Source organism: Varanus komodoensis, unplaced genomic scaffold (assembly GCF_004798865.1).
Source record: "Varanus komodoensis strain SLA01 unplaced genomic scaffold, ASM479886v1 scaffold2, whole genome shotgun sequence".
Taxonomy (NCBI): domain Eukaryota; kingdom Metazoa; phylum Chordata; class Lepidosauria; order Squamata; family Varanidae; genus Varanus; species Varanus komodoensis.
The window spans coordinates 65,543,379-65,569,664 of NW_025335568.1; the positions used below are offsets into that span (position 1 = coordinate 65,543,379).

At 45.3% G+C, this 26,286-nt stretch overlaps 1 protein-coding gene across 8 annotated transcripts in view; it reads left to right on the plus strand.

Moving 5' to 3' along the window:
- Positions 1-26,286, plus strand: part of ACYP2 (acylphosphatase 2) — a 59,101-nt gene that overhangs the window by 26,620 nt on the left and 6,195 nt on the right. The window contains exons 4-6 of one of the 8 annotated variants that reach the window (XM_044428242.1): positions 180-268; positions 14,464-14,493; positions 18,165-19,204. The exons of 1 other annotated variant lie outside the window; for it this stretch is intronic. In XM_044428242.1, coding sequence (XP_044284177.1) covers positions 180-268; positions 14,464-14,493; positions 18,165-18,280 — 235 coding nt within the window. In that variant the 3' untranslated portion in view covers positions 18,281-19,204. Of the gene's footprint in view, positions 1-179; positions 269-1,384; positions 1,443-14,463; positions 14,494-18,161; positions 19,205-26,286 lie in introns of those variants that run through there. 6 more of the 8 variants (XM_044428247.1, XM_044428243.1, XM_044428250.1 and 3 more) reach the window with 6 other exon arrangements.

Consider the following 26,286-nt stretch of genomic DNA (forward strand, 5'->3'; position numbering starts at 1 on the left):
TATCTATCTATCTATCTATCTATCTATCTATCTATCTATCTATCTATTTGCAAGCTGCCTCGAACACTGAGGAGATATGATAGGATGTAAATAGCCTGTCTGTCTATTGTGTTTGAGAAATGGGTGAATAGATGGGTTAGATACACTCAATTTTTTGTTTACATGCTTGCTTTTGTGAGGCTCACTTGCTTTTCTATGGAAGCCAGCAACAACCAGCGACTGAGCCAGATCTGGCCCTGTATGAAGAGTGAAGCCTGTCTCCCACATGGTAAGCGGTGTATTGATGCTTTAAATAACCATATTTGAAGGTCTGCCAGAGAACTGCCCTCTGTTTTGAAAGCATCCCTGGTTTGAAGGCCTCTCCAGCCCAGGCCCAGTTTAAAGACTGAGGACCATCAGAAGGCAGAGTTAAGACTTGACTTTGTCCAATTGTACCTGTGTAGCAGACTGAACAAGGCACACTGGTCTTAGTGAGATGAACTGTATGTCCATGTAAATCACCATCATCACTTCTCAATGTGCATTGAGAGGTATAAATAAGCATTGGCCAATGTGATGCAATTCAATACCTTTTTTAGTCCTCCTTTTTGGTGATTCAAAAGTGGCTGCTCTACTCCCAATCCTGAGTGAGCAAAAAGAAAAGAAGAGGGAAAGAAAGCATGAGAGGAACATTCTTACCTGAATGCACCATGGCACTGAGGTTGAGCTGTTACCCCTCCTCGCAAGCTATTCCTAAAGTTAACATGGCTGTCAGGAATGGCAGCTCAGCACAAGGAGCTGCAGTTGGCGTTCAAGAATGTTCTGACAAATACACGGGAAGGAGCGATCCCAGGTAGGGATGCCTGAAAAATTTGAACTTTGAGTCCCAGTGCCAGTGGAACTGATCTGCACCGCATGGACTATTGTACAGATCAGAGGGTAGCTGTCCATTGCATTTTACGCTTCTCTACATGCTACAGTGCAGTTCACAGCTCAAAAACAAAACACATTAGAAATGCATACTTGGAAAGAAAATACATTTGGAAATGCTTATTTTGGAATATGTTACTTATTTAGATGTATATATTTAAATGAACCTTTAGTGCAGAGTTTTTAAAAATTACAGATTAATGCAAAAATGAGACAGAACCACTTAAGAGTAAACAGATGTGAGAATGACATGGGGCAGAAATAGACTGCTTCCCTGAGCTCTGTGTCCAGCCATAGTACTGATAAATGGGGGGGGGGGTGGTAGCAGTAGTGGCTAAGTCTTTGCTCCTCCTCCTAACATCAGTTAAGTTCCATTGAATTCAATGGGGCCTTCTTGTATTAGATTATGCTATAAGACACTGAACCTAATCAATCCCATGTTAACAACCATATATATGTATCCTTCTGTTTCTAGTGTCTCATGCTCTGCCATTCAGAATTATCTCAGAAGCTAGCATTTTAAGGGCATAACTGTAAGTAGCAGTTTGCGCTTCACTGGCTTGCATTTCATTCATCCATATTCTGGAATTCCCAAATTGATCAGTTGAAACCTCGGGCTTTATCTACAAAGAGTAGCATTTCCTTTCTCAAATAATCTTGATTCCACTACTGTCACCCCACTGCGGCATTTTAAGAATCATTTGATAGTCTTTCAGAAGGAATAATATATATCATTTTGTGTCCTTATGACATATAATCTTTTGAGACTTCTGCATTTCATTATTCCTGTTATTTGTATCACAGCTTGTAGCCTGCTAATATGCAAATACATATCATTTATGATTCATTACAGAAGTACCTACAATTCGAAGAGCAAAAAAGCTCACGCTTAAACAATTTGTGATGTATATTAAACCAAGATGGTATAATCAGCTGTTTTAAAGCAGCTAAGATCTTTGCTTATGCTGGCGAAGGATGCATTAAGTGAAAGGGAAGACTTTAGTTGCAAAGTAAAGTTCTTAGGCAGAGCTGGACAAATACAGCTTGGAGACAGCTGTGAAAAATTAATTGCTTGTCCGCAGAGCCTGACAATATTTTTCTCACAGGCCTTGGCCTCCATCTCAGTCCACCCACAGGCCTCCTGTTTCCCTTTACTATTGTCAATTTCACATTTAGCTGTGGGAGTAAAAGGCAGGAGTAGTAAACATCCTTTGAAAACTCTCACAGCCAGTTCCTGTAATTTCAGGGCTCTGAAGGCTGGCCTGCTTGTTCAGATGTTTGATTCAAAGAAGGAGAATACTGGAAGGATAGGTCTGTCATTCCTGATGGCTATGGAGAACTTCCCTCTTCAGAGGTGGTATGCCCATGAGTCTCAGTTGCTGGGGTCAAACAACAAGGAAGCCAAGCTCAGGCATTGGCAGGGATGGTAAACTGGAATGGAACTTGGAGATCCTGACTGTCCAGATCAGGCTGTAGCCACCTTACCTTGATGGAGGATGCTGAGGCAAAGTTGTAGATCATGGTTGAGCATCCATATGGTCCTGTTCATCCATTCTGTACCTGAACAGAGCAGATCAACCTTCAACCTTTACCCTGACCTTGCAATTCAGAATGTGAGTTTCTTACAAATTTCTACTGGGTCTTCCAAAAATCATGCTTGAGGCCTGCAAGGAAGGGCTCTTGCCTTCGTGTGCTGGAAACTGACTACTTACCTGGATACCTTTAGTGCAGTTTAGCAGGGCTGTTTCAGCTTCCTCAGGACTAGATGATTTTCATGGAATCAACTGGAATCAAGTGAGTCAAGCCTTTCTTAGACTTGACCACTTCAGGCTACAGGTGGGGAGGTTGTTTGTTTAATCGGTCTCCATATTTTAAAAAAGAGAGGTGTATTCAAACACTTGGCCTGTACCATTAACACCTGTAGATGAAGGTGGTACCACAAGGAAAAGCACTGATCACATTTCTTCAGTTCATACCCTCATTGGGTACATCTTTAAGGGCTCATAGCACACCTTGCAACAGACTAACCATGCAACTCTTCTACAATTTACAACAAATCAGCACAAGAAGAATTACGTTAGCAAATCATTGACTTGGGTTCACTTTTGTTTCATATGTTGTTAATCCATGAAATTGGAAGGTTGAATCAAAGAGCCAAGAATAAATAGAGCCTCATTAGAGGTTCTTTTCCTCAGTTATGCCTTGTTCAGATCAAATCAGTCACACGTTATGTTTTGCTGAGTCTGATCATGTAAAATGGAATGCTGATTATTTATGCTGGAATATTCCAGCAAAACATGTAGCAGGTAAATAGATTCCGTATCACCTCTTCTAAATGGGATAACCCTGTATCCAAAACCTAAATACCTTATGAGACATCCAAAATGTATTAACTTTAGAGATCAGATGTTATCCCTTTTGAATTTTCATGCTTTGTTGAATGGATGCCAGTGGTGTTCAGTCAGTCACAGGATAATCTGCTGCATGCTAGCAGGACTCTGCACTTCCTGGCAAATGCAGAACCCCAGTGCTGGTTTGTCTTTCTAGGGGTGCAAGCCACGAGTCTGGCCAAACCTGTAGTCCAGCACACTGAAAGAAATGAAATCCAAGTAGTCAGTCTGACGGAACAAGGTTAAAGTATACCTTGCATCCATATACGTATCCCGCCCCCGGAGATCTGCGGGAGAGGCCCTTCTCTGGGAACCCTCTGTGAATGATATTAGGAGGGTGAGTACCCGGAGGAGGGCTTTCTCTGCGGTGGCGCCCAATCTATGGAATGCGCTCCCCAGAGAGGTCCGCCTGGCGCCATCGTTATTTGTATTTCGGCGCCAGGCGAAGACCTTTTTATTCAAATGTCATTTTAACTGTTAATAGAATTTATTTATTTTATTCTTTGGCCAGGGCGACTTATTTTATATTGTAATTCGTTTTAAATTTTTAATGTATTATATTTTGTGTTATATTTATGTTTTGTGAGCCACCCCGAGGCTTCGCCGAATGGGGCGGCATAGAAATTTTCTAAATAAATAAATAAATAAAGTAGGAGGAGACCCTGGGAAACAGGTGGAATCAAAGGTTAGAGCAAGGGTGGCCAACTTTGTGAGGCTGAGTGACACTTTTAACCCCCATTCATGTCCCACAATTACCATGCGACCAAAGACGGCGGCAGCAAACAGCATTGCTGGCCACCAAGTGTTGGTGGCAAACAGCTACGGAATGGTGAAAGAGACGATTTCACCTTGTTTCGTCCAACTTACCCTGCTTTGGTGGCTTGCCACTAACACTCGGTGGCCAACTGCCTCCCCCTCCCCTGCTTTACTGGTACTGCCAGTGTCAGTGACACAGCAGTGGGGGGGGGGCAGTGAAGGACCCGCATGCGGACTGCACCTTGCCTACCTTCTGTTTTAGAGTAAGGGCAAGGATTTTTCTGGCCTAGTTATGAGCTTCCAGAGTATTGATTAATCTCTTGATAGGGGTAGGAATGGTGTACAATTTCATTTAGGCTGCATATTTGAGGAACTGTATCTAATTCATACTTCCTAGACTAACTGGAGGATTGTAATGTAGATATCCTTCAGATTTTCTGCATTCAGCACTGTAAACTACAACAAAGACACTCAAAAAGCATGTTTTGGGGGAAGTAGTATGCAAAAATCAATGTTGTGCAGAAGTTAAAAAGTTACAGGCTGATGCAGAATGGGATAGTGGACTTAGGGCTGAAAACGTGCAAAACTGACGTGAACCAGAGACCGACTGATTAACCCATCCTAAATAAAGGGCATACTGGGGATGCTGCAGGCACACTGGAAGCCTACAGAAAATTCCCTTCTCCCCAGAGAACTGGCTTCTGGACAGGAAAAATACGTATAATTATCTCTTAAAATGGAAAGTATGCCTTCCAAGGGCCACTCATGCAGGTTACAAAACGCATTACTGATACGAGTCTTTGTATAGCAGCATACAGTGTGTGATTTAAAGCACAAGTGCTCTGCCCCAAGAAGCTTACAGACTGAAGTTTAACCATGAGGAAAAGGTAGAGGAAGGAAAGGAGGATCATGGCTGTGCGTCCGCATGTGTAGAAAATAATGCAACACACAAAATGGCCCCTTGTGCTTCCAGAGGAATTACAGTTCCTCTCTGCAGATGCTTTCTTTTGTTAATGGATATCGCTCTTCTAATGTTACTTTAGCTGCAGTGGCCCAAGTCCCTGTTAGAATAAACCACAGCTAATGCGGCTTTATAGGCTCAAGTTTCAAGACGCTCTCACTCAGCCCGGCCCAAGTGCACTTCTGCCAGCTTAAACGCATGCTGGAGAATAGCTGACAAAGAGGTCAGTTAAAGCTGGCTGCATCCTTGCGCTGCAGACATACAAAGGCACTCAAGAGTGTTTGGGAGTTATTGAGATAATAAATGGCCTGTAGCCTCATAACAAAGAGAAAAGGACGCTGTGTTCAGAAAGAAGTTTCTTGGGAAGGACGTTAGAGTAATGGCACGAAGGAAGAAAGGAACACACTCAAATGGGAGATGCCAAATTATTAATCATTATTGACCACACAAAAGTGCCAACTGGGCATGATGCAAGAGACAGACAAAACCTGGGCTACTTGATAGAGAGGTGTCTAATGATTCCAATGGTGTGCAAGTGGAAGACTCTGTGATCGTTCTGACGGCACTTTAGGTAGTACGGGGTGGTTATTCTTAGGAAGTCTGGCCCACACAGCAATCCCAGTGGGAGCAGGCTGTGCAGGGCTGCAGCCCAGACGGGGCCTCTGGGTCCCCCGTCCTCACCAGAAGCACCACTTCATCTCTCCTAAAGTGCTTATTTCCTGGAAAACGGGCTGTTAAATTTAATGATACAGCAACTTCAATTTAAAGCATGAGAGCTTGATTTAAGGACAGGGACAATTCTGGTGTGTGGGAGTGTGTGCACGCAAGAGAAAGAGAGAGTTTAAATCTGTAGTAGCTGGTTGCATTAGTCAATATGGTAGTGAATAAAAAGGGCATATAAAGGGAGGGGACTGAGGGTGAAACATGGGCATGGTTTTAAACACATTTAACTACCCCTTTTTTAGGCAAATTGCATCAGCTGGGTGATGGCTGATCCTGAAAGAATCAGGGCAGGCACGGAGAGTGCAGGAATTGTCTCTTTTGCTAGGAAAAGCTCTTTCTGAAGCTGTTGCTTGCTTTGTGGGGGTCAGGAATCCTCTCCTGGTGCCAGAGAGCGAAGGAGATGGACAGTGAAGGAAGGAAAGAAGAGGTGGAGGAGGAGAAGGTGAGGCAAGACAGGGCCAGCCCTGGCATGAGGCAGACTGAGGCAGCTGCCTCAGGGAGGAGATGCTGGCTGGTGCTGGGGAGTGGCAGCGGGGTGCCGGAGGGCAGGGCAGTGTGTGCCCTGCCCCCCTGACTGCCCTTGGGGGCTGTCTGAGGCCACCCAGCCTCTCACTGGAGACAAACCACTGTGTCTCATTCCAATCCATCTGCTTTTAGGCTGTGAAAAGTGACAAGCAACTCGGTATGGCTTCAGACTACACAGCAGGTATGACAAACCATTGCTACGGAAGCGTCTTTTAGCATCTTATAAAGGTGGCTTCCTAAGTTTATGTAGCAGATTAGAAAGATGAAACCAAATTCCTGGGCAATGGTTGGTGTCCTCTAGTTCAGGCCAGGCATGCGAAAGAAGTCCTACCGTCGAGGGAGAGCCCTTCCTCAAGGAGTCTCTTTGGCAGCAAAGAACTTGGAATTCCAAGCCGCTCTGCACCGCTCCTCCTCTCTCATTTGTCCTCTGACCCAGGAGCATTCATGCCCGCTCCCCCCACCCCTTCTTCTCTTGGTCCGGCTTGGCATTCCCACAGTCTTGGAAGGACCTACTGGACCGTCAGCACCACCCCCAGCAATCTCCAGCTACTGCAGCCTGGAGGCTTCAGCCACCAAGTCTTTCTCCTCCCCATCTGAGTTGGCGTCAAAACCTGCATCTTCGCAAGATGCCAGACTCTGTCCTTCCAGAGAAAGTGGGCCGTGGCCTCCTGTTGCAGGTGCTGCAGCAAGATTCGGCTGCCAGACCTGCTGCCGTGCATGGCCGTGGGAGGGGGTGCTCTTTTCCATAGTGTCCTGGGCAGGCAGCCCTGGATAAGGCAACCCACGGGAGATCCTGAGAAAGGTGCAAGACTGCATGCTTCTTCCTCCAGCCCCTCTGCTCCCTTCTCCACACGAAATTATTTATTTATTTATTTATTTATATTGCAATTTATATCCTGCCTTTTTCCTACAAAGGGCTCAAGGCAGCTTACATCTCCTCCATCCTCTTATCCCCACAACAACAACCCTGTGAGGTAGGTTGGGCTGAGAGTCTGTGACTGGCCCAATCCCCCCCCCCCCCAAACGATATTGACGAGCCATGCTAACACTGCTGCCAACCATGGGTAAGGCAATCCAGGGCTCTCTTTCAGATTGATCAGGCCTGACTGTGCAGGTACATGCTCTCACCCTTGTACGCTTGCCACATGTCATCATACCAGGTTTGTTTGTTTGTTTGTTGGTTAGATTTGTATTCCACCTTTTTCTTACACTGACTCTAAGCAGCTTACACCATTCTCCACCTCCTGCTCTCAGTCTTATCCCCACAACAACAACCAGCCTGTGAGGTAGGTTGGGCTGAGCGTTTGGGAGTGGCCCAAAGTCTCCCAGTTGGCTCCATGGCCAAGCAGGGACTAGAACACAGATCCCCCGAGTCCCAGTTCTGTGCTCTTATCTGCTGCACCACACTGGCTCTCTTAGAGGGAAGCACGTCCCATCACAAAGGGGGAGCCTGATGAACCCTGATTAGGAGGGGAAGTGGGTTAGCCTGACTTGCCATTACTGTCTAATGCATCCTTTAGGCACAGTTAAGGGAGGCTGGAGGAATCAGTCTACAAGGGAAAGGCACTCAGATAAGTGATTGCTCAATCCCATCCCACCCCCACAATTAAGACACCACCCCTGGTGATTTGTGCTGTAACCCTTGGTAGGGTCATCTTCTGATTCCCCACTTAAATGTGTAAAGACGTCAAGGCTCATTTTCCCACAGTAATTAACAGTGTATCTAGGCTACTCAAGGAACAGAGTTGGCCAGTCTGGGGAGGTCGTGGTTTTCCATTCTTTCCTCAGAGCTACAGCTAAAAGTATAACACAGCTAGTCACAAATTTTTATCCCTATGCTGGTAAAGGGCAGTTGTTTTAAAAATGTCTTGGGATCGCACTTTGAAAAATGAGTCTAACAAAAGAAACCACAGCCAACCCAGCTCTTCGGATGCCTCAAGTTCAATAGTATAAATTATAATTTTGAAGCCCAGTCCATCCTTAGCACTGAGAGGCCCAAATAGGAAGCTGTAATTAATATTAGCAGCCAGCAGCCAAATGTCATCTGAACCCATAGGAACAAACTTGTATTTCAATTGGTTGTTGGTGTCTTTTCCAGGTACAAGTAATCTTGGAGATTTCCAAGTGGAAAGGGTTGATCTGGTAATGGAATCAGATACACATAAAGTACTTGAGATACATTTCATAGTAGGTGGGGGTTACTGGCCCAAGAAGCTAGCTTAGCACAAGGGTATAACCGACAAAGTTCAAGGTCTCTGGTGGAGCAGAATGTCTTCTGGTAGGTTAGAGCAGTGCAGTGGAGAGATCAGAATTCATGCAGGATGTTCAGAATTAAATTCCTGTGATGCAGGGCAGACAGAGGACAAGCGACAGAGCCCTGAAAAGTGTGGTGGTTATTTTTTAGTGGTTTAGTGATGATTATCCATCATCATCACATTATCATCAAAGTGATACACAAAACAGGGAAGGCAACTGGTAAATTCTAAAAGTAAATACATATAAACAAGCAGACAGTATTAGAGGGTAGAAGCAGCCTGATTTTATAAAAGAAAATTGTTACCTATCTGTGCTTCTGAGGCTGGTCTTTTTAACTCAAAGCGGGGAGGGATTGTGGTTTGTTCCATGTAAAACCTGTAATTCTGCTTTCACACACTAGATGTCAATGTACCAGCACACACTCCTAGGAGCTGCATCATGGATGGTCCACATTCTAGATTCTTCTTTCATCCTGAGGATTGGCTTTCACTTCCACTCTTTAATATTGGAATGGGGCTTTTGAACAGCCTGCAGAGCAAATAGTGGACTAGGAATTTTAATTTGAGTCTCATCTGTAACTGAAATCATGATTTACTGCACAGTTGCTGCTTGCCCAGCAGCAATCTGGCATGTCAAGTGGTGGTGAAACAGGCATTCTGTAGAATGCCTATTTTACCATGTCAACAAGCCTTAGGCTGAGCTAAAGGGGTGGTGCATCTCTGTTTAAAATACCCTCTTGGTGCGAGGACATTCTCTTTTCTCTTTCCGCTTTTCCCTGTGGCTGGCTTCTGTCTGTAGCACGACCACCAAGAGCATCTTTTTCCTAGCCATTGCAGGTATAGGTATACCAGTCCTGAATGTAAGCATGCATTGATATTACAGGAGTAAGCTGGATTTAAGCATTCTTCCTAGGGAAACTAAACATCATTGTTTGGTTAAGGGGATCTGAGGATCAAACTATAGCTCCCACAATCTCTTGGGAAGAAACTATGACAGCTGAACCTGCATCATAGAGTGGGGAGCAAGGAAGAATCTGGGAGGCAGAGCTGAGGAAGACCAAGAAATGCACCAGAATCAGGGAGATCATTTTGTTCAGGCACTTGCCTAGCCCAGAGCGGAAGCCTTTAATATCCTTTTCTGTCCAGGAGAGTCCAGTAGCCAGATGGACTGGGCAGAGCCAGTCAAGACCCCGAGAATGTTTTGCTCTTGGGTGGACGTTCCAAATTTCAGGCCTAATCGCTCTCAACATGGGGTAGCTGCACACAGAACCACAGGTGCCTGGTTCGATCCCCAGCAGCTCCTGACAGAAAGAGTAGAGACGGGGCCAGAGGAGAACAGGTCACTTGAAAACACTTGGCACTGAAATCGATTTCCTTGGTTTCAGTGCTGCTACAGTCCTCCTTTGCGCATATTTGCAATACAGAATGTTTTTAGGCACCATCGCCTTGCTTTGCTCATTAGACGACAGAGGCAGCAGATGGTGCCGCAGTGGCAATATGGGCCATAGCTGTGACTCTCAGTCTTGGCTCTGCCTTTTGAAAAACACGAGCGCCAGTGTGCCATATTTATTTATTTCAGCCTTTCCCAACCTGGTGCCTGCTGGTTGTGCTGAACCATTTTCTTCACATTCCCAGCCAATCTGACCGATGGCCATGGTGCTGCAGTGAGAAGAGCTGCAGTCCAAACGACCTGGGGGCTCTGCACTGGGAAACGGCACTCTCTTGTATTGGCTGTGGCTAGAATGGTAGACTTGGACTTCAAACAAAGCCTTGCTCATCCCTGAGGTTGATTGTGTGGCCTTGTGCACATCACTGACTCCCATCTACCTCACTGGCTCATTATTGTGGTGCTTGATTGGAAATGGCCTTGTTGTGGTTCTTTGATCTTTGGAGCGTTATGCAGCTAGTCAACCAGACCCTTGAGGCAAGAGCTTCTTCTCATATTCTGAAAGCCATGGTTTTATATAGATGTTTTAATATAATAACAAGGTGCTCCTTACTCGTCTCATAGGAACTCAGCTGCTGCCATTCTGCAATGCTTTCTGATAAGGGTGTTGTGGGGAGGTTTTATTGCTTTTATTGTTTATAACTGAGTTTTTAAATTGTCTTCCGCTTATAAAGACCCAAGGGGACTTACAACGAAATTACTGAAACATACACAATATGAAATAACTAAAAGAGAAATCTGTTAAAATACGCAAAGGTAACAGAAGAACTGATTCATAAAACATCTTCAGGAGGTTGAGAATAGAGGTAAATCCTGAAAAGATGACATGTTGGCACCAGGTAGACCTCACTGGGGAGAACATTCGACAGGTGTCACTCTGGTCCCTGTTGTCAGTCCAGCTGATGCATTTTGCATTAGCTGCAGTTTGTGAACCAACTTCAAAGGCAGCCCCTGTATTGCAGGGATCTAACCTGGAGTTTGCTAATGTGGAGACTACTGAAGCCTGCCCATCCCAGGCCATATCTAGGCCAGCAGCTGAAGCTGGTAGAAGGTGAGGCCGCTTCTGCACTGCATGGCAGCAATGGCTTCAGGAGAACCCCCAGGCTATGAAGCTGCTCCTTTGGGAATGGGTGGAAGCCCATCCAGAACAAGCTGAGCGCCCTCTAGCTGGCCAGGAAGCCCACCTTCCTTAGGCAGCTGTGCTCAGCCTCTTGCACAGGAGAGCAGTAAACCCACAGTTAGGTGTTGTCCACTCTGACCGGAGAACTAGACATGCCAGCTCATGGCTTCAAGGACAAACATATCTGCTTTTGTGCTCCTCAGCACAAGAAACCCTTGAGTAGCTTTCCTAGACTTGGCTTCCTCTGTACACAGGAGCACTGAAAACATGTGTTGCCTCTGTATTGTGCTGAATTACAAATATCCAGGTGGGGTGCCCGAGCAGGTGCACAGCCAGTGCTGATCCCACAGGAAAAAAGCTGCTTTCAGCTGAGCAAAATCCCTCAGTCCTGTTTCTCCAAACATGCATTCATGGCACGTGCTAGTTACATGGTCATCCAAACAATCCAGGTGCAGAGTAATAGCCTGTTTAATTGTTTTGGGAATCTCCATCAACTCCTCAGCTCTATGATATCCTTGATATTCTCTCATGCAAACTGGAGGGGATCCCATCTCTAAGACCAAGAGAGGAAGTCATCTCTCCAGTCAGAGTAGGCCAAAGTAGAGTTTGAGAGTGAAGTAACTACAGGTTTGTGCTGCAGTAACCGCCCCCTTTCCTCTGCATCTCTGGCACACACAAAAAGCTCTTCTACATGCTCAGTAGAAGATACTACAGCTGAAGATGTATTACCCTGTTTGGCAAAACTGTGACATCATCTATGTGCAGATGACAAGGTAGAAGGGATGTGATAACTTCCAGAGAGTCTCTCAAACTCTTTCAAGGTCATAGCACTCAAACATCTGCCTGCCTTCTCTCCTTACCTTCTCTGTTTTTTTAAAAAATTCTGGTCTGTTTTAAATTGCAAAACATTAGTGGTTAATAGCAATCACCTTATCTAGGTTTTCCATTATCTGTGGATGCTGGAATGCCTGGAATCCATCACTGGACTCCACAAGCATTTTACTGTTGTTGGCCTTACTTGCTTCTTAAATTTCTCATATTTATATAGCACCACTGAAAGTCAACTAGTGTCAGGCAAGTTTCTAATTCCTGATATTTTTGTTGCATGCCACAGCGTTAAGCATTCAATAGCCACCCTCATTTGCAAATGGCATCTATGTCATTACTGAATGAGAAGATATTCCGTGTTAGTGGCACAACCTCTTTCGGGAATGTACCAATGTCAGGGCTAGACTTTGGAAGCAGCCGGAGGTAAGCCAGAAGTCTTGCAACAAGTCAGTAATCAGGTCCCAAGAGTCTCTTTGACTCAGAGCCAAAGGACAGAGCACGAGGGAGAGTTAGGAAGCAAGCCAGAAGTCCAGACTGAGGGACAACCAAGGACACAAAAATATACTACAGTTCTAGGAGACCTTGTCCTCAAACCAAGTTTAGCTGGAACAGGAAACACTCTCATATTCTCCTCTGTCCAGGAGGATCCAGTGGCCATCTGGGTGGGGGGAATAAGGACAGGCTTGGAGAATCCTTCACGGAGAAGCTTCCAGCTCCAGTTCACTGGCCATTCCATGCCACAGCTGATCACAGTTCTTGACAGCTGTATCATGTGCCCATCCTTCTCTTTGTTCAAGGAGTTGGAGTGCATGCCAGCAGGAGGTGTCCTTTGACCACTGCTGCCACACCTTATGGGCCACCTGCTCCTTCACTGGGCAGTCTCACCTGTGGGGTTTCTTGTTCATAGCAAATGCTTCTATTTCTGGACCTAAGAAACTCGTGGCTCTTACAACCCAGAGTTCAACAAGGTGACCCTATCTTGCTGCTACCAGTTCTCTTGGAACACCTTAAAACCTCTTAGTAGCTGGTGTAAGACATAAAATGTGCACTAACATTAGAAAGAAGTTGAACAGTTAAACCAGTCATGTATGGAAGGTATCTTTTGTTCATAAGGGATTACTAATATTTACTTTGGAGTTTTCTGAAGACTGCTTAGTGATGATTCCTTTGGACTCAAGGGATACTGTTGCTGCTACAAGCCTTTGAGGACTTCTTTTATCACAGACTATGTACCCTAAACCCCCACCCCGACAAATACCCTTATAACCAGGTCCAGCTTGGGCGTATAGCCTTCCTCTGGCACCCAAGCTCTGCTTGTTGTTTTACTGACTGCTTAAATGTTTATGTAGTGTCTTTATTCCCTATTTGTCTAACCCTTCCTTTGGCAAGATCTTAGGGCATCTTTTGGTATCACACAACCACCTGACCCTTATGGCTGACCTTCACCAGCTCCCTAAGATTATCCCAGGGAGAAAGAACAGCTTAATATGCAAGCCTTCACTTTCCCTTCAACTTTCTCTTACTCCTTCTCAAACACCACACGTGGTCCAGCACACTTCCTCTCTCCCAATAGTCTAATCCCAATCAAACCCTAGCTGTCATACCTTAACCTTTCTTTCCCAGCCTCTATTTTCTACTTTGCACGATTCCCAGACTTGAATTTACCTGATGAATTTACCTTGAATTTACCCCATCTAACAATATTCAAAGCAATTGTCTCTCTTTCCCTCTTCAGAATATCACTCAGCAATTGCTACACTGGCCTTTGTCAGCAACAAAACAAGACTACTGAGAAACATTATTGCCTCACAGAGGCCACACAAAGTAGACCTTCCAGGATCACAATAATCAGATGCAGAAAATTCTTCACATTCCCCACCAGCATCAAATACTAAATCTGAGAGTTCACTGGGGCCCAGATGAGCCCCGCAGTGTGGCAGTGAATATACCTCTGGATGCACATATATGTCAACATTGGCTGCAAAGTACTTCGTATGAAACTCTGCTTTGCTTGCTTGAAGCAAGCTTCTCCTATTCATGTTTTATTAACATGCTATACTTCCCACATGGTGAAAAATTTCAGGGGCAGAACCAGAGGGCTTAGTTTCCTTTCTGTGTGTGTGTGTGTGTGTGTGTGTGTGTGTGTGTGTGTGTGTGTGTGTGAGAGAGAGAGAGAGAGAGAGAGAGAGAGAGAGAGAGAGAGAGAGAGCGCACTCATAATTTATGCTTTCTTTGTAATATTTGTTTTATTCACACATATATAAGCAAAGCATAAGTGGAGGAAATTACTCATTCACCAATAATTTCAGTTTAGTGTATCTGTGACCAAAACTTTCCGCATTTGCACTCCAAACACAAATGACATTTGCACTTTTGCAGGCCTGCAAACCTAGTTCAAAACCTTGATAAGTCAAGCTTTGCTGATTCTCCCTCGTACCAGCTAACTTCAGGTAGAAATTCTCAGCCTTCTACCTCTGGCTCACTCTTCGGTCACAGTGTAAATTGTTTTTTTTTTGTTGTTGTTGTTGTCTCTCTGTCCATCCTCTCAGTTGCAGGAGCATCACTTTCTTCAAGTTCTGGTAGGTATCTAATTCCAAAACGCTGAACTGCATTGCCCAGCCATCTGGAGACCACCTCCTCTAGCTAGCACCTACTGATGAAATGTTAACTAATTAGCCTGGATCATTAGCGAAGGTGGCACAATGGCCATGCCATTTGCTTCAGAACAGAGGTGAGCTTCAGACCTGGAAGGGGATCCCTACAGCCATTCCCTCAACTGTATTCCATGGAGGAATCTGGGTGCACCTGAGATTGGGGTGCAGATTGCAGTGTGCACAGGATTCTGAGTACGAGGAAATCCATGAGGCACATAATGAGAGGAGATACTCGTTGCCATATATGTACTGCACAATCTTTCTGGTTTTCCACCCAAAATTTAGATCATCAACCTATATAGAATGGTGATTTCCTAATTCAGTTCTGGTAACAGGGAAGAATGCTAGTTGCATGTGCTGACCTGTGGTCTTAGACATGGATCTTCATCCTTGCATATTCATCCCAGCCATATCCAAGGAAGTGCATCCTTGTCCAAGACCTCTGGTCTTTTCTTTTTCAGTGGGGCCTAGATTTGCAATATTCTGTTGCCGTGGCTTTGCATCGGCCTGGTCACGAAGCCCACAACAGTTACGCTTGAGTGAATTGTTTTAGTAGCCCCCTGGCTTCAGAAAGAGAGTTGGCTAGCTGAGAGTAGAGCAGGAGAGGCCTTCCCTTCTTTAGCAGCCCGTCTTGTTTCTGGGTGCAGAGGAGGCAAGGAATGCCCCGTCCCTTCTCTGTTGGCCTGGCTCACTTGCCTGTGACAGGATCCCATTCGCTTGCCTGCATGCAGCCCATGGGCACCCATGGCTACCAAGCTCGTGTTTAAGTACCAGACGGGCTTGCCTCTCCATGTACATCGTGCACCAGCTTGCTATGTGTGCAATTTTGGATACAGGCTTCCATGTGCTTATCAGCTTGAGTAACATTTGCACGGATGTGGGCTTTGTGTGTGCATACACTTTCTCTGCAAGCCGTGTTATTCTTTTCTGTCTTCCTGGAATATCTTTTATGTAATTGCTTGGTGCTTCCAGTCCAAGGGCCAATAACTCTGAACAAAGCGATGCCTTCTGAGTACTTAACAAGTTTTAGTCCTGTGAAGCTGAACACTTAGAGGAGCCCAAGGGACCCCACTCCTTGACAGGCGGATAGGTGCCCCGAACTAACCTTACAAAGATGTAAAGGAAAGCAGATGTGCATCTAAAGGGGTCAGAATTGAAAGTGTGTTTATCTGGGCCATTTTGGACGGAGTAACACATCCATTCTGCTATGTGCTTGCCCTCCTCCCAAGTATACTCAACAACCCTGAAGTGCTCCCCACCCAGTTATAACAGCAGCACTAAAAGATTCTTCAGCAAATTTCTGAAGAGTACAGAGGCAGACCAGTGATTTTAGAGAAGACTAGGATACGTCCGGTACCTTCCAGATGTTTTTGTACTATGACTGCTGCTAAACCTGACTGAAGTTGCCTGGGGTTGATGGGAGTTGAGGTTCAAAACGTTTGGCAAGTGCCAGGTTAAATTAAACTTATTTAAATTATAGCACCATCATGACTATAAGAAGAAAATGGAATATGTTTCTTCCACCCACATTTGCCTGCAAATATGCACCACTTTGTTGTGGAAAAGAATAATAAACATTAAAAGTTTAAAAAGGATAAAAGGAGCCTCCATAGCCATTTGGTGACCTGGCCAGCTGCCTCCTGGCTACAGAGTATTTGAAAAATAATGAAGAAAGGATGCCGTGGAAGCCAGCATCAGCCCATGGGGCCTGGCCTCTTGTCCTGAATGCCTGCTACTCTGTGGGTGGCTTTGGACCTTGGAACCACTGAGCTCGATTGGGATCCCAGGAGAGCCAGATTGGCCCAGAGTCTTTAGGTTTCCAAATCCCTGGAATAGTGGGACACTTCAGTCTGATCCACCAGCTGCCTTCTTAGGAAATAACAAGGCTTAGAATTTTGGAAGACTAGAAGCCTCTGTCCTTTCCTCTACATCTCCAAGCCTAAACATTCCCAGTTTTCCATAATTGGGTGTGTGTTAAATTTGAAGGCCTGCAGAATGGTTCCCTAAAATATACAGAAAGCAAAAAAGAAAACGAGTTCTTAGAGATGCAAAGTGAAATGCGGTTTATCTAACCCCAGTGCATTTCAAAGATAGAATCCCCTTCTTCAGGGGCAATCCCATAAAATGCAAACATGCCTTAGTATAGGATGAATAGTCACCCTATAGTCATCTTTGCAATCTGGCTGAGCTTGTTTACAATGTTTGCATTTTATAAGGTTACCCCTGACAAAGGTGCCATCAAATCTCCAAAATGCATTGATCTTAAATAAACATAATTCACTTTGGCAGCTCTCGGAGAACTCATTCTCTCTGCTTTTTCTTCATCCCAGGTGCCTTGCTTCTGGGTTTTCTTCTTTGAAATATAAATCCATGCTTGCCTTGATACAATTAAATTATGGATAGATGTGGGGTAAAAAAAAACACCCCCCCCCCGTTTTAAATCACCCTCTGCTTCCTGATACATTAATTTTTTTCTCAACAGATGCTTTAGAGAAAAGCAGGAAAGTAGTAGCTATTAATATTTAATTGAATCACGTCCTGCCAGCTCCCTGCTGCAACCACGTGATCTGCCTTTGTCTGGTTGTAGAAAAGTGTTTCCTCTTCGTAGCCATATACATATTTGATTTTTCTTCGCATGTATTTAGATCTAAGCCATGTAAGGCTGCCTTATTCAAGCTACGTGCCATTAAATAAGGACACCTTAGATGCCCCCACACTAGTCTGTTTTATGGCTATGAGGAATCCATTTCCTAGGCTTGTTAATGACTATAAGTCAATCCTCCAAGAAGAGGTCATTAGCACCTTCTACTTTTTCCTTTATGATCTGAGCTTTTTCATATGCCGTGGTTCAAGTGTTGTCAACTGGAGCAACTGGAATAGCCATATATTATTCATACATTTTGACTGACTGGTTGCTGATGGGAGAGTACAGCCATGCATTAATTAGACCCATGGATGTAAAAAATAATTTAAAAGCCCCCGTGGGATGCTCTTTGCTTGATCCAGGTTTAGCTGATGGTTGTGCGAATTTTGATGTGCTCAGTCTTTCAACACTCAACAGGACCAAGATCAGATCAAAGGAGCTGATATAGTCCAGCATGTAATGTCCACATGGGCAAATTATGGACACACGAGCCCTGTGCTGATGGTATTTCTCAACACTGGGCATTAGAGACATGCCACATCCCAGGGGTAGCACATAGCCAAAGTGAGTAGGAGCCGTTGATAGCCTGGTCTTCCCTGAATTAAATGAATCTTTTAAAGCCATCTGTATTCATGACTGCCACCACATCTGTGGTAACAAATTTAGCAATGCAGTCTGTGAAGAGGTATTACCTTTGGTCTGTCCTGAATCTCTCCCACTGTTGTGCTGCATTGGATGACTCCAGAGTCCTATATTATGAAAAAAAGGAGAAAAATGTTTCTACTTCCTTGTTCATCTCAGTGGAAGACAGCACATGGGACTGTTGAACATGAGCGTCCGGTCCACCCATGTAGTGGTAACACACAGATCAGGTCCTTTGCTAATCTAGGACTTCTTGTTCCCTGTGAAGCATACGTGAAACTTATCTCTCTTTTTTTTTTGTGGTGAGGAGGCATCTGCTGTTTCACACACACAGAAGAATTTGAGCTAAAGAACTGGCCCCATCAAAATCTGCAAGGACAGCTTTCCAGGTGGACAAGCTTCCGGTGTACTTTAGGACCTTTTTGACTCCCACATGACTTTGCAAGATCAGGGTCTTGGAGTACAGAGAAATAAGCTGGACAGAACATCACCAAGCTGAAATGAAACTCCTTGGTTCCTTTTTGTTAAAAGAGCAATAATTCATTATGGGCCCGTGGCAGAGTGAGGCTAATTTGCTTTGATGCGGTGTGAAGAAGCAACGTTGCATAAACAGGGGGCTGTTCTGCCCACATGAGCACAAAGGAAAATGATGTCATCGGAGCAGAACCATTTGTACCACAATAGCTGTGGATCTATCAGCACTCACTTCTATAAACTCTCACTTTTCAGGGGTTTACAACTAAGCTCAAAAATATTTGGACTGCATTGTAACTTCCTGTGATGGTTCTTTAGCCAACGGTTTCCTTCTTACATTAAGTCAGAATCGTTTATTATTCTGCTGTTCACATAGAAAACCATCTCCCTATCCCACCCATCAAAATAGAAAAATTGGCTCCTGGTTATATAAGAAATGGCAAAGAAACGAAAATCTTGCCTGCAGGAAATTCTGAGCGAAGTGCTTGAATGTATGGGGTCATATTTCAGATGTGTTGGGACAACATTCCAGTTTATATACTCATGTTTAATAATGATGGACGACAGGATCTTGCTGAAAAATTCTGGGGCCCTGTCTTATATCTGCATTTTCCCATCCACCAACATCCTTCAAATAAAGGACTGTATTCTCTAAAGTATGACACATGGTCACCCTAACAGGGACAATTCTAAAAATTATATGCTTTTAAATCTGTAAACTGCACAGCAAACCCGTGGGCTATGGAGCAGTATAGAAGTGCAATAAATAAATAGAAGTGCATTAAATAAATCCCAAGCTACGTGTTACCTTGAGGAATGAGTTTGCTGTATGTTTGCACCCATAGAGCATGCACGTAATGGCCTCATTCGGATGGTACAACAGCCGGCTCTGGGTTGTCTCTTTGGTGGTGGATGCTGGCAGGCTTCCTTACTCCCACTTTGCTCACAACTACTTTGTTTTCTTAAAAAAAAAAAAATCCCAGATTGTTGTGATGTTCAAGCACAGTCATTGTGTACATATGTTACCTAATTATTTAGTTACTGAAGAAATTGTGAGGGGCTGTATGAACATCACATAAGGGATGCTGCATCCTCCGAGCTGGAGGATGCAATTCTCTCAGCTGGATTTCCAGAATAGTGTCTCTGTCATTACAGGGGAATTTCAGTGGTTTTCCAATGGCTTCATATACATGGCAGCATCTCCCTGCATCACGTAGGGCACAACCCTTTGCTCTTCACAGGCTGTTCTTCTCTCTGCACACTGTGGGTTAGTGCCTTTGCGTTATTGTTTGTTGTTATGTGCCATCAAGTCATCTCCGACTTATGATGGCCCCATGAATGGAAGCCCTCCATGATGTCCTGCCTTTGACAGCCTGCTCAGCTCTCCCAAGTTCAAGGCTGAGGCTTCCTTTATGGAGGCCACCCATCTCCGACTTGGCCTTCCTTTTCTTCTTCTGCCCATGGCATCCCCCTGCATGATGGTCTTCTTCAGCAAGTCTATCTGTTTCATTCTATGTCTGAAGTATGACAGCCTCAGTTTTGTCGCTTTTGCTTTTAGGGAAAATTCTGTCTGTCTGTCTGTCTGTCTGTCTGTCTGTCTGTCTGTCTGTCTGTCTATCTGGCTGCCTTATAAATTCATTCCTCTAGGCATTGTACAAAAGATAGTACTGTCCTGGGCACCATCACAAAATGGCTGTCACCATAGGCACAGCTAGTCACAAAGGACTAATCACCTGCCCAAGGCAGAGATGGGGCCTGAAGCCCCAAAGAGTAAACAGCTCTTTGAACCAACAGCTTCCAGCTAATTCACAGAAAAGAAGCTCTTTTTCTCCCCTACTTCCTCTAGCAGCCTACTCATGCTCTACTCAGCCTATCTCGTTCTCTCTCACTCATTGATATGCCCTCTGTTTCTCTCTCACACACACTTAGACCTGTGAATGCCCATGCAGCCATCATGCAAGTGGGAAGCAGCGACTACATTAGCAGGGCCCAGGAATGGTGTCAGCAGCACATGGGTCCTTGCAGGCACTTGCATCGCCTGTCCCTCGGCTAAAATAACAAAACTTGAACCTTGAAATTACTGAGTTACTTAAAAAATACTCAAGCCTTGGAGACCAAAAAACCTTGGCCTTTTGCTGAAAAGACAGCAGTGTGGGCACAAGGTAAGCTTCCTGTGGGAGAACATTCCAGAGCTGGGAGCCCATCACCGGAAAAGCTACATAATGACCTTTGGAATGAAGGGGAATGCGCAGAAAGGCCTCCAAGACGGCATTTCCAGCGGTGTCTTCTGACTGGATCTAAATGCTGCTGCTGCCCCACGTGCCCAGTTTCATCTCCCATGCGGTGATACCACTGACACTCAGTGCAAACGCCATGTTGTTGAGGGCCCTTTGTGGCAAGGAGAAGGCATTTATGGATGGGACCACAGCCACGGGCATCATCCAGCTGGGTGGGGCAATGTGTCCCCACCCCCCACCCCCGCAAGTGTGCTATAGCCACTGAACCACACTACATTTGTACAAATTACAAAGGATTAAGGTTGTGATTCAGAAGTCAGCACCAACACCTTGAATTGGGCTACTCAGTGCACACAGTTGCTAAAATAGGTACTTCTCTTTTAAGGGATGGATCTCAGTGGGAAAAGCGCAGGGCACCAAGCTTTTGCAGACCTTTGGGTAAGTCCCCCCCGCCCCCCCAGTGAGCCTCCCTTCTCACCCCCATGTTCACCAGCTGTGTGGGCTCCTCCTCTTTCCCATCATGGGTGCTGCTTGCTCTCTTGACAGGTGGGGAGCCAGTGTGTCAGGAGGTGGGAACTGCTACTGTCTTTCTCCTCCTCCTGACCGCCCCCCTGTCTGGACCAGAGCAAGAGGCAGGGGAAGAAGCAGGTTACAGAAGCAACGAGGAGGAGCACCTCCAGGGTCACTGGCCCCTGCTGGGTTGTGGGCTCTTTGGCAGATGCCCATTCATGTCTACCCTTGACACGGGTCTCGGCACTCCCAATGGAATGGGCCATCTTTCCTTTGTCATACTCCTGCTCACAGCAGAGTCTAAATATCTGATGGAAGAGCATGTGCAAAGGAGCCAAGCTTGATCCCACAAAGAAGCTGGAAACAGGAGCCTTAGTAAAGCGGCAAGTTAAAAGCCTCATGTAGAGAATACCCATGTAAAATTAATGCAGGGCTTTTCCTCCAAGTGAAATCTTTCTTGTCCGGATTTTAATTATAACTTACTATTGCAAAGGGCATATTTTGTAAAGGAGTATGCATTAATCAGAGATATCTCTTGTCATTCACACTTAACCAAAGGGTTTAGATGGATATCCAAACTTTTTCTATAGTCATTGTTCAAATATTCTATATGGAATCACTTCTTTCTTAGGACTACAGTCCTGCAAAGTGACAGGCACATAATTTCAGCTGAAAACAGCAGAATTCAGTTGCCTATAACTCCAGGCATGATTACAGCCTAGGTGTTTCCTTAACAAAAGGTGTTTGGTGTATTTCAGAATTCAGTTCAAGGTGGGGCAGAGGAGTACAGGATGTGGAATGAAGGGTGAAATATTCCCCTTCTTGCCATGTATTATTTTGCATTTCGGAGTCTATTTTTGAGCAGTCTGGTTGCTGACCTTCAATAAACCGCATGATTTACTGAGTGCCCATGCTGACAGTCTAATAATAGAAAATTATTATGATTGTTGTGGGGGGACTGTAAGTCAGTGGCAAAACAAGCATTGTATGGCAAAGGTCCCAAGTTCTACTCCCAGCATTTCCCTGTTGGGCTCAGGAGGTAACCACGTGAAGCCTTGGAAAGCCACGGGCAGGGGGCAGGCGTGGCAGCAGCCGTGCAGCCAGGCACTGGGGAAAGAAAAACGACAAAACGGAAGCTGTTGCACTTTGGCTACTTCATGGCAAGGCAAGACGCTCATGCTAGGGAAAATCAAAGGCAGAAGAAGGGGAAGTCCAGCCATGCGATGGTTCGATCCCATGAAGGAAGCCACAGGCTTGAGGTTGCAAGGACTGCCAGGGAAAGGACGTACCAGAGGCCATTCGCAGGGTCACCACATCGAATGATTTGATGGCACATACATAGCCACAAGTGATCGGGGAAAGGAGCAGATGCTTTGCGGGGTCGTCTCCAACTCTGCCTTTCCTGTACAGTCCCAATGGTAGCTCCACCCCGGATCCTCTTCTTTGGCGCTGCTAGAGCGTAGTGATGGATTGTTTGTGCAAAAGTCACTGGATGCATTGCTTACAGATTTGGAAGCTCAGCAATATCCCTCCATGCATCATGAAATGCACCGTGGAAAACAAAAGCAATCCCATTTACAATCCAGCCAAGGAAAATTGAGCTCAGCTTAGCCAGAGATCTGAGCAGCTGCTAAAAGAGTGGAAAAGGTGGACCTCACCGCAGCGTTCTTGCTTGTGGCACAGTCTTTTCAATATGTCCTTCTTTTCCTCTCCTTGATAATGTTAATCATTTTTGCAACAGAACTGCTTTGCATTCTTACTTCTCACTAGTGCTGCAGCCTCTCAGAGCACTGGAATTCCAGAGTTTCTTCTCTTTCCCCACCTTTGTCAAGGGCTCAGTAAAGGCATACGTAATATTTTGTATGCACCCCCCCCCCCATTCTCTGAATGGTGAAAAGCTGCAGGGCATGGCACTTACCCAGCTTTGATTTCCTCTGAGGGACGTAACTGGAAGCTTACTGGTGTTTCATAATATACTTTATCAACAAATACGCAGACTGTGCATAGACATGCAAGTACCTAAATGGCTGTCACAAAGAGAAAGGACAGGATCTCTTCTCTGTCATCCCAGAGGGCAGGACATGGAATAATAAGCTCAGGTTTCAGGAAGCCAGGGTCTGGCTAGATATCAGGAAAAACTTCCTGACCATTAGAGCAGTATGGAAATGAAACCAATTCCCTAGGGAGGTGCTGGGCTCTCCCACACTAGACGCATTCGAGATGCAACTGGGCAGCCATCTGAGAGGGATGGTTTAACTGGGAGTCCTGCACTGAGCAGGGGGTTGGACCTGATGGTCTTCTGACCCCTTCCAATTCTACCATTCTTTAATTTCTGTATTGCCCATTCGTCAAGATGACTCTCTGGGAGGTTTTCATTAATCAAAATCCGCAAATGAAAACAATACATTAATATCAAAGATAGGTAATACATCAATACAACACTAAAACACAATGAACCCACCACAGTAATGTTCAAATTAATCCAAGGGACAGCAGCAGTGAAAAAAGTGTAACCTGTAATATAAACAAAAATTTAAAAACTATATGATTCTTGATGCAGTTTAAATACTGCAACACAGCCAACATTCACTGCATCAGATTTTCGAGGGAGACAGCCAGCTCTCTAAGATGGTTCCAGATCCAAAATTTAACTCTTTCTCCTCAGTCTTCCTGTGACTGCACTTTTCTCTTTTTTACACAGAGAGCTTGGCTTTATCTTTAGAAGATGTGTGAGAAGAAGAGGTATCTCCTTCTCCAATATTTGCTGCGGGTTCAGAAAACCAGCAGCAAATCCTAAGCCAACAATTTTGTCCCCATGTTAACCAATTGCTAGAATGTTTAGCTGAGAAAGGAATATGTAGGGCTAAGCCAGGCCAACCAATTGACCAGTTTAGCAGGGCTTCTCTTGGCTAAGACCCTAATCTTACAACCATAATCATCACAGAGCTGGAAGGAATCATGGAGGTCATTAGTCCAACCCCCTGAACGCAACTCTATAAAAGCACCACTTGTTCGTTGGTCACTCTCCATATTCATGTTCTAGCGTGTCCAGAAACAAACCCAAAATAGGAGGAGCAATGTTATATTGATAGGAATATGCATCTTTCTCAGTAGAGCTTATTAAGTTCTGTGGAGTTCCACAAACCAGCAGTGTGGGTTGGAAAACAGGCAAAACCTTCTAGCTCCCAAAATGGGCAGCAAGAACAGAGGGCTGCTTTCACCCGCATCCTTTACTCTCACATAATCACATCTAAGGAAAGAGTCAATCTTTTACTTGAGAACATCATCCCATGGAAACAGACCCTGCCTCCCCCTCCTTTTAGTGGAAGTGAGCCAGCCAAAGTGAGCTCTCTGGTGTTGTAATGTGTTTTTGTTCAAAGCACAGACTTACTGCATCCCATCCCTGCTTTCCTTGTCCCCACAGAGTTTAAGGGAATTATTTTTCCTTCTAAGCCAAGTTCAGAAAATTATAATCATTTAATGAAATGCCTCTAAGGGAACCATCCCATGCATGTTTAGACAGAAAAAAATCATAGGTGGGTGAGGAATGCTACATGTTATAGCACTATTTTTCTTCCGTCTTTCATAGGATTGTTTTGTCTTCCAAGAAGCCATGCCACCAAGGTTCAGACAACGCAACAGCTGCACCCAGGCGGGCCATTAGGGAAATGCTCCCTGTACCTGCTGGCACATGCCAGGAATGAAAACAAACCACCACGGCCTGTTTTGATCTTGCAAACCAGGTTACACAACCAAGGCTTGGGACCTGGTTCACACAGTGCAGCAGCCCAAACGATTTCATTTAGCTGCAGGGGCTGCTGCATTTGCTGGGAGCTCCTGGGCACTGTTGCTTGCTGAGCTTGGCCGTGTCATGGGTTGCTTGAGAATGTAGGCAAGTCTAAAACAGCCCAGAAAGAAATAACCCTCAAACAGTCAACCATGCCAGGGTTGCCGAACGTGGCAGGATGCCAGCACACCACCACCACCACCTGCGCATTCTCCATGCCAGTGACGTGCACTGCTGAGCCCCAAGGGAAAATTATCTCAAAGCAGCTCAGCCCCACTGTGTTCAGTATACCTGCTATACTCCTGCAGAAGATGTGCTGCCAGCTTGTTCTGCTGACCATTAAATATCATTTGCAATCATTCTGGCCCCATTAACACTTTCCTCTCCAAAGTCTGGATTTCTTTGCAGCGATCCGGTAATTGCAGCAATCATGCTGGCAGCACGGAAATGATATTTTAAAACCTCGGGGTGCTGAAAATTGTTCATGATTATACACTTCACCCTTTAGCTAGAAGAGCACTACAGGGGCTCTGGGAGCTGAATAGTTCTCCTCCACCCCTCTTATTATTACTACTACATTGCATTTTTTCTGGGTTTTTTTTTTCTCTTTCTTGCAAGGAACCCAGGGCAGCTTCCAAGGTTCTCCTCTATCCATTCCCTTCTTTTAACAACAACCCTGCAGGGCAGTCAGACCAAGAGTCTGTGGCTGGCCCAGTGTCACTCAATAGGTTTCATGGCCAACTGGGGACTCTAGCCTGGATCTCGAGTCCCAGGCCTGTACCTGAACTGGTAAACCGCACTGGCCTGGCAGAGGCCTGTGTCTGCCTTGTCAGTGGGGTGGTGTATTCACTCTGGGTTTCTCATTGGACTTTGGAGGAGCTGTCCATGGTCCTGAAACTTCCCTCCTGTTGGTTCCAGCACCAGACAGAGCTCCTTTACAGGTCCAGCTGAAGCCTGGAGCAACCGTGCCACTGCTGTGGGAACCACCAGCCACTGCCATCCACCCCAAACCCTACTTGCTGGAGGAAAGATAGCTCTTGGCTTGGCTGCAGTGTAGATTCCCCCTCAGTAAGTGTAGATCCCACCTCCTCCAGCAAGTAGGGTCTGGGGTCTCACAAAGATCTCACAAGTGGGATCTAGTAGGGTTAGTCTCACAAAGTGTGCTAGAATTGTGTATCAGACAGGGCAGGAAGGGGTACACATCTTCCCTCCCCTGCTCCCTTTTTCCCACTATCTGGCACCGACTTGGAGTCCATCCATACAACACCACAGCTTGAGGTCCCTCCACCAGCTGGATCCAGTTGCAAAACAGTGGCTTGGGGCAGAACAAAAGAGAAAGTCATGGCACATGGGACAGAGCCAGGTCCCTGTTGCAGCTGTCAGTCATGCTGGCAGGGAATGATGGGAGTTGCTGTCTGGATGTC